This window comes from Opisthorchis viverrini (genome assembly GCF_000715545.1).
Source record: "Opisthorchis viverrini unplaced genomic scaffold opera_v5_192, whole genome shotgun sequence".
Lineage (NCBI taxonomy): Eukaryota > Metazoa > Platyhelminthes > Trematoda > Opisthorchiida > Opisthorchiidae > Opisthorchis > Opisthorchis viverrini.
The window spans coordinates 884,915-894,220 of NW_008751852.1; the positions used below are offsets into that span (position 1 = coordinate 884,915).

The window sequence follows — 9,306 nt, forward strand, 5'->3', positions numbered from 1 at the left end:
CATATTTTACTAGAAAATAAGGTTGACGGAAACTTGGCGACTGCGCCAACCTGATGAACCCCAAGAAGGGTGAAACCGGTCGTGGGCTGTCGACAAATTTTCAGCAACCTTATCAGTAATGCATTACAAATATAGCGACTAGTTAGTCAACTACCAACTAGAACACTACCATCACACCAATCCACGGCAATGAGTGTAAAGCTTTGGAAATTATCGACAATCTGTACGAAAGTCATTTTATCTTGGTCTGGCAGGAATCCTTGTGGATATTAAGGTAATGTCATCGTCTTTCTATTCGGTTGTGCTCGCTAATTTGAAACATTCAGCTTGGCGACAGTCTCGAAAAAACCTCAGTTACTTGACAGACTGAACTGGTCAGTGAGCCGCCTCTGTAATATGTGGTTAAGCAAAGACCACAGGAATATGCAAACCAGGACTGCAGTTCTAAATGCTCAGTCACTTAAAAAAAAACTAAAAAATGTAAGCCAGATATACCGACGGCTTTTTAGTGAAATATATTGTATTACCATGGTGTCTGCGGTCCTACTTACAGCAATCATGTGCACTTTCTGTGGGAGAAAAGTAATATGATTGCGTGGCAAATTGAGTCGCGTCCCCAGATTTCTTGAATGCATTAATACTGTATTCTCGGAGAAGGATTTAGCAAAGTCTGACTATAAACTCGTTGGATAGACAACTAAAACTGGACGGCTACATCTGCAGTCGGAAACTAGAAACTAAAACTCCTCTGAAAAGTTAACGAAAATTTGTGCCGTTTAATTGGAAGTCAGACAACTGAACCTTTTTCTTCTCTGAGGGTCAAATGTCAGGCGGCAGTCTCGATAACATACTGATGCCCGTCCACTGTGGATCAGCCTTTTCCGCCGAAAGCCAAGATAGAGTCCCTTAAGGCAAGCAGCCTTATCCACGAAACAGGCTCAAGAATCTAGCCGCCCCATGATGAGCTTTAGTCACTGGATCCTGAAAATCATTTGACATTGGATAAAATCCAGTCTCTGTATGAATAACACCGCACGCGAGAGAAAGTCGAGATTGCCTGCTAGTTACACATGTCCGATCATTGCAGACATAAATGACTTTGAAGGTATGTCGGTGACGTCTAGAGACTGACGATGGATGGCCCAAGGGATCCTCCCTAATTAAGTCACAGCAGTATTTATGACATCTTTACTTCAAGTGGGTAATAGTATTCATTGTTTGTCCACCCAAAATCGGCAGAGTCGCCTGATTTCTATGCTAGCGGCACTTTGGTTTGTAGATTTAAGCTACGTAGGAATCAAGAGCACATACCTCAAAAAATACGAGGTCGACAATCAATAATGCATGGATCTTTCCATACCTTTTACGGAGAGGCAATTAAATTCTTTAGTTAGCCACCTAAATCAGTTACCCAGTCAAGCGCAAGAAATGCTTGAGCGTTCCTGTGGGATATTGCGTTATGCTGACATAAAATCCCAGTCTTGTGTATCTGAATTCCGTTTACAACCTTAGGGTAGGCCCTAGGAGGGAAGACCCCAACAGAGGCAAACTTACAACCACCTTACAACGAAACAAACTCCCGAGGACGGGACACTTTCTGGTTCCTCAAATGACTCATTTGGTCACGCAAAAAAACCAAGATGTCAAACGCAAAAACCAAGATGTGGTAACTGCCATCGCTGACGGCTATTTATTGGTTGGAGAGCAGCACACAGAAGTTTTTGCCCACAGGTGTCATGGGTGCAATGCAAACTGAAATCAGTTACGCTGACCTATGGGGGAGACAACACACTAGAGTCGGATTCTCAGTCGCTGATCATTCTTGGATAGCCTCCGTTACACCATATTCTATTTCATGCTTCCTAATTAGATTGATATGACCGTCATAATAACCAATCAAATGACAGAGACTGGTGACAGGTGAACAAACTCACCGCTTTCAGTAGTTCAAATCGATCATGGATGATTTCACTCAAGCTGATGTAAATTATACCAAATATATCAAACTTCGGTTGTTCAATTAATTGAGTGTTGTTTGTCACTCCTCTCGCTAGGAAATATCTCCTCCTTTATATTTCCCAGAAAGGTTTCCCCGAGGGTGGAGTATTTTACTATCAATTTGACGTTGAAATGATGACCTTTCTGCTTTTTTCTCCTCAGTTTCCACCACGAACGGGAAAACCGCATCTAACCGTTTTATCTTCCCCCTTGATCTGCAAATTCACCATGAGTTTACCAATGAAGCGCTTTTGTTACCTGACCGGTTGTGAATTCCTTTCAACCTGGGGGTGAAGTTTGATTTCGTAAATCCATCAAAAGTGAGTAGAGTCCAAATCAATAGGTAAGACTATTAACAGACGACCCATGTTCCCAGTTTGAACAATAGTCTGATCCCCACAGCTGAGAATCCCTTGGTTACGTGCCTACAATTCCACTAGTTAGGATAATTCAATTCAGCATGAAACAGTTGAACACAGATTTCATTTTGGGCCACTTGAGGGACGATCGAAACCAGTACAGGATTAGTATAACCGTGACTCTAAATTTCCGTCGCTCTCGAGGGATAGAACAGTTTATCGGAGGCGCGTGCATCATTTGATAAATAGACACTTTGAGTAGATTAGTCTGTGTTGAAAAATCCCCCGGAGACCCAATCACAACTTCTGCGTGTTAGTGAACTATTATGCGAAGGGCCTCTAATGTCGCAGTTAGAGGCAACTGTTTGAGTTCCACATACTTGATTCCACTGTAAAACTGTCAGCTCAGTTTCTCCATCAGGACTAACATGAAACTGCCACCTTAAACTTTACAGCTGATATGTTACTTCCATTTTGCAAGTCGTAGAGATGGGATCATTCCAGTAAAATTTCTGGGCAGTGTGACTTATGGTCCAGCTAAATCACTTTTGAGCATAGTCGCAGGGGGTCAGACTAAATTGTTCCACCTGTCTACATTCCAGGTATGGTTTACATCATAGTACGTTTTGGGCAAATATCCAAACCGATAGATTACTGTGGCTCTGAAGCACTGGTTCCATGAGATCTGACAGCACACCGATTTCTCGTTTCTAGTTCTATCATATATCTGTCTTCTATACAAGTGCTTCTTCCCAGATATTTCTACTGGGTTTGTTCGGCCCGACAGTTGTGTACAACTTCCATTGATCTTCATATTTGTGCAGTGATCTTACGTTTATTCAGGACAATATCAAGCCCCACGGTACCTCAGAAAGCCCTGGAGCACAGTTCAGTTTTGTAGACCGAGTGGCTAACAAGCTCACCTCTAATACACGAAGTGAATGAGTATCAATCATCGAGGAGCATCAAAATCCCGTATGCACTCCTTTGTCTAAGTGTGATCCGTTAGGTAACGCACGCATCCCATTAAAGTGGTATATTCACGTGTGTCTATATTTGACTATATGGAGTCAGGTACAAGTGAACACTCTACCCCTAGGTACTTGATAACATGCATGGTTTTGGTAGGCGGGATCAAGAGACAAAAAATGACAGAGTTATTTCTTTCCTTTTTGCCGTCGCTGCGTTGACTGAGCCGTTATGGTTAGCCAGGCCGCAAAAACATATGCATTGTATCTCCTACTCCCAGAATATCCAATCCAACGCGCTTCCAGGCGGCTGCGTTTACAAAGCTCATGGCCTCCATGATAACCTAAAGTCTTCAGACTGCATGTAGCACTCCGCCCATCTCGGTGATCCAGTCAAATGAACTCGAACTCGTTCTATTTGTATGGTGAAGTAGACCATTGAGGCAGATTTCCAGTAACTTTGTATAGTTGATGTCATACGTTGTACCGAAAGAATATCCCGCCGTGGTAACGGATTCATCCTGACTAGGTCTCAGATGATTAGGCCGATTATTTAGGCTGCAAGGGCAGCCTTTCAAGAGTTGCTTATCATACCAAACTAAGTCAATGGAACCCTGTGGAGAATATGTAATACCTGAACTGCATGTGGGACCTGGTGCTGAGTGTCTCCTCGTGTGCCCATAAATCTAGGATTCGCATACAGTGGTGACCCACACTGTATCACGGTTCCAGTAGAGACTGAAGTTAATGAAGCAGGCTGAAACTACGTCCGATAACTCCGCATTTTTCATTGTGCCACTTTATTGTCGTCAACAGGTCTAAGCTAACTCTGACATCTTACTGATCGATTGTACTACGCTGCTTCTGTCTTTGGTCCCCCTGCTACGCTGATCGGTATCCTTTATCAGATGCGTATGGAAGTACATTGGCAAACTCGGGGTTCTTTTCTTTTAGATTAGATATATAACAGCCATACATATTTAAAACTAATACAACATTGATTTGGTTGCTATGGTATACTGTTTTTTGGTTACTGCTGAAGCTTAGGGAGGCGGCACGAAAATCACCTGCTTGCAAAATCCTAAATGACAAGGACTGATAATCAGGTTCAACGCCTAACGATATGTCTCAGATGCAAGCATAAAAACCTCTTAATTAATCAAGAACAGTCCCTCAAGGTGAACCCTCCCCTCATCCAGCAATCATCTTGGTTTTTCGGAGATCAGTAAGCTTGCAATGACACTACCAGCTTTCGTGGGAAAAACTACGCGTACAACTAATTCGACTTAGTAGGAGGTGCCTTTCTAAATTCCAAACCATCCCTTCGGAAGTCACACGCTGAAATCTTGCTTCGAGATATCAGAACAATGTCATTTTCAACAACTAATAAGATGAAATGGACTGAATAAGCCTACTGAACTTAGTTGCAAAATTTCCTCTGTTTCGTTCCGGAATAAAAGGTAAACCAATTCAAGGTACTGAACTATGCCGTCATTCGGGTTGCTTCAGTAAGTTGTTGGTCTTTACCAATGCTAATATTAGTGATAATCTGTTTAGCCAACGTGCTTCGTTCTGTTTTAACTGCCATACTTGCAACAGTGAACTTCTTGTGTCGTAACCGTCGCCTTCAAAGGTGCTAGCAAGGAATTGCTAGGAATTCGAGCTCAAAACTGGACAGACTTTTGTGTAGTTTTCAGCCTCAAAGCACCTGTTCATTCTCAAGATGGTATTACAAAACCGGATTAAGTCTCGGACACTTCTTTTCTCAGTCTGATGCGAACTGATTAACTCAAGTGACTGTATGAACTTACGGCATATTCAATCGACTGAAGCAATGCAGATATTCTCAAGGGGAAATTCTCGATACTGACACTGGACATACGGTTGCACTTCGTTTGCCTACGTTCACTACACACTGCAGTCCTAAACACGAAGCGTCAGAGAATCCAGATGCGCACCAATTACATTCGTTTTAGTGTGCGACCTACGCTGCAGTCTAGCCAGCCCGGAACCTGGCGCGTTTTATGTGCGGAACTTAGGAAGGGTGGTCTGGGGAGACGAAGACGGTTAATGGGTTTACAGTAGAAAAATATGATTCTAAAGCCTGTGAGCACTAGTGACTGAAGAGTGGTGTAAACCGAACCATAGAAAGAAGGAAGCCTGTTTAGCGAAATACACTCATTTACAAACCAATTTGGTTTTGCGGAAGACTCACCTGGAGCCTAACCGTATCTCTCATTTATATTGTTTTTAAGCCCGGTTTTTTTATCCGGCTCACCTGGACCTAACCGTATCTCTCATTTATATTGTTTTTAAGCCCGGTTTTTTTATCCGGCACATGTTCACAATCGTAGAACTTCAAAAAAGGCATCAGATTGCCTGAGTACCTACCCCAAAAGCAAGGTAAGCATGTGAAGGAAAGGAATTTATAACATTGTACAGATGCAGTACACTACTTATAAGCATTTTAAATGAGACATTTAGCTGGGTTCCCATTGAGACTCCCGTCAAAACCAAGATGATATGAAGATGAGTGTATAAATCGAAACTGATAATGCTTTTGCGGGGGCTCACCTGCAGCAGAAAACAGAGATTGTGAAGCTGATGTACACTCCAACGTTCAGTGATCCGGAGTTGCGCATTGAATACCGTTCGTTCTCACTAGTGTGTTCGGTTTCACAAAGCAGCACTCTTCCCATTGGACGTATTGGGACAATTCAGACAGGGATGGAACATCCTTGGTCGCCTGTCCACTGTTTGTCCAATCAGCGAATGTTCAATTTACGGCAGGGAACGTGCGCTTGCGTGAATAGAGGGGGCGGTCAAGCGGCAAGACGAACAGCACAAGAGGGGAAGACCATAGCGAACGGTAGCTGCACCCATAGCCAATCAAACGCTGCGGATGGGAGTTAACTTTTAATTGATTTGTGTGGCCAGAAACTAAAGAAATGACATTTTATCTGCTAGTCTTTTTTTTGTGATGTTCATTTTCGAACAGGTGAATTCCGTTGAGCTAGACTTCACATTAGAAAGGAGAACCACGTGGTCATTAACGAAGGAAGTTGCTCGCTTCTTTAATTTAAAATTCCTTTGAAGCTTTCTGTGACGTTAGCATAAGTACGTTGAAGAAACTGTGAGCTGGCCTGCAGAAAGTGGACAAAATCCAGTGACATGTGTGCCAATTCCAAATAACTTTACTACCGAAAATACTCAGCCTCTGAATCCAGTTTCTAAATTCTGGGCGATTTGCCAATCTCAAAATGTAAGCCGAGGACCGCTGGTACAAACCTTTGGTAGTTTTTCCGAGATCAAGAGGAATAGAAGGGACTTTTCAAAATTTGGTTCCACTTAGAATCAAAGCGTTTGCGACTGACAAGGATTCTTGTGAGTAGCGCGGTGATTAGGTACAATGAAAAAATCTTTCACCCTTCCGGTGCCTAGCTGCCATGTCACCCGAAGGAAGCACGAGGGCTGAGACACTGCCAGGTTGCCCAATGATATCGTCCAGACACTCATTGGTGCAAGTTGTTGGAAAGCGGATAAAGATGTGGGGGTTCATGCCCGTCCTCAGGTGCGTCTTTTTGTTTACGCATAGACTTCCCATCCCGTCCCTTTCCACCATATAACAGTTTTGGCTCTTCTGAACGAGCCGCTGTAATTGCACTATAGCGATAAAAAACAATCATTCAGCTGTAGCACCCTTTCGGTGCCTAGCTACCATGCCACACGAAGGAGGCTGGGATACTGCCGGGTTGCCCAATCCTAGACAGGAGAAGTCGACAGGCAGAGCGAGTCGGGTTCGAACCACGGACCTTCAGGTCAGTAAATTTGTGCTCTAACCACTTGAGCCATCTCGCCGCAATTACTTGCAAATGAGTGGTGCATTTGGTCAGGTGCGTACAATTTAGTGTTCAATTAGAACATGAAATCGTTAGAGCTTCGGGGATTTGGTCTACCTTAAAAACTTTAGGCAGGATGAAAAGAGCAGTAGGCTATCGAGGAGCTTTCAGAGCTCTTGTCGGTAGTGTGCTATCTCAAAAAGTCTTATTCTTATTCCATCACTCACACCCGCCTTCTGAATCAACCCACTCAAACTTTGCTTCCTCTTCCTGATAATGGATGTTGCGTTCCCAAAATGCTACCCACCAGAACCTAAAAACGCCGAAAACACTATTCATTTCAACCTTTGAATATATGGTCAACCTGATGCAATGGCCTGTAATATTTTTGTCGTAAAGATTGCACTTACCTCCACCATGGAAAGAGCTTCATTAGAGTAGATTCATATATCCGATCGTCACAACCCACTATCTCAGTTAAGGTCAACAGAATTCAACACGGCTAGATAGTTGCAGGCCACGTCAAGCTACATTCTGACTCAAAAAGAGGACTTACAGCTAAATCTAACAGGAGGAATAGATAATGTTGTTCTGGCGCATTTCGCTTCTTGGGCCAGTGAAGTGGGAGAGGATGCTCATCTAAAGGCTAGTAAGAAATAACTTTTGTCTTTGCATGCTGAATATCGGTTGTTCCCAGTCGATAAGAACTTCCGATACGGGCGTTCCTGTTGAGTCAGCCAAAGGCTGACAACTGTAAACAAGTCGCGCATTCGTCTGGATCATCCTACCATCTATTACTCGTGAGGAGTTTCACTTGAATGCACTACTCATAAGGTTGCTGAAAATTCATCGACAGTCCACGACCGGTTTCATCCTTCTTGGGGCTCATCAGATAGGCGCAGTCCCCGAGTTTCCGTAAACCTTATGTTCTACTTGAAACCCAATTGCACGAAATTAGCGAATATACACTCATTTGCAAACTAATTTGGTTCTTTCGAGAGACTCACCTGGAACCCAGCTGAATCTCTCGTTTATGATGTTCTCAGGCAACTGAGTGTGTTGCAACAGGCTGCCTTATGTTTCAGTCACTTCGATATTCAGGATGTCGCGATACATGTATATTTGTAATGCACTACTCATAGGGTTTGCCAAGTTTGCAAATGAGTGTATTTCGCTGGTTTCACTTCAAGTTTGTCATTCTTTATGCAATAGTATGTTGGTTGTGTACTTTGTCTTTTGTCCAAGTTCACATAGTACCAAGCAAGGTCATTCAGCTGGTTACTGGAGTTTAACTGCGAGGAGCCGAAATAGCTAGAAAGTTGATGGAAAGTCGCGGTTGTAATGAAATATTACTGAAGCTCAAAGAAAATTGAAACTGTACCCTGAGGGTTTAACTTCGCCTTTCTCTGTCTGTGGACATCGTGATAATCAAAGGCTGTTAATAGTCAAACAAAAGCTACATCAGCCACTAGCGACCGCTCTACTTCATGCGTCAGCCTCGAAAGCTAGGTAGTCAATAGGAAAACGTTTATAAGCGAGGCTTTTATATGACTAAAGCCCAGGAGATGGAGCAAGTGGTGATGCGTTTAAGCTGACTTCACGAAATGACCAGGAGGTTGGCGCTGGTGAAACAACTTGCCAATAGGATGGATCAGCAATTCATCTGCGAGATAATCGCCTCCAGTGAACGCTTGAAAAAGCGATTCAACTGGCTTTTCCTTAAAACAAACCGTGCACTCCATTAATATGACCTCCACCAAGAACCAAACGACAACACAAAGGTTCTTTCCTTGAAAGCCGCAATGGTTTGGTTAACGTCCGACCCGCACTCTTCAAAATTCACGAAAGACTAGCCAAGGGTGTGACTGATCTATAACGAACGAATTAGAATTGGGCGCTTCGACAGTGGCTCAGATGTTCAAAAATGGCTCCAGGTCATCGTTAGAAAACTATCGCAGTAGTCGTCTTGTGATTATAAAGTCCGGCGTGCTTTGTGGAGGCATTCCCATGGGTTGATTGATTACCTGGTGTTGTATCACCTGGTTTATTGTTGAATCTGACTCGAAGGTTTTGAGAAGGAGGCGAAATTAGCGTATACTGAAAAAGACGGGAATAACAAAACACGATGTGATCGCTACTACC

General features: G+C 43.2%; 1 protein-coding gene across 1 annotated transcript; it reads right to left on the reverse strand.

Annotated features, from left to right (window-relative positions):
- Positions 1-9: 9 nt before the first annotated feature.
- Positions 10-7,947, reverse strand: T265_07981 (hypothetical protein; the record flags this gene model as incomplete). The annotated part of the gene is made up of 3 exons (XM_009173658.1): positions 10-108; positions 7,044-7,137; positions 7,826-7,947. 3 exons carry the CDS (start codon positions 7,945-7,947, stop codon positions 10-12), a joined length of 315 nt encoding a protein of 104 aa, XP_009171922.1.
- Positions 7,948-9,306: the final 1,359 nt, after the last annotated feature.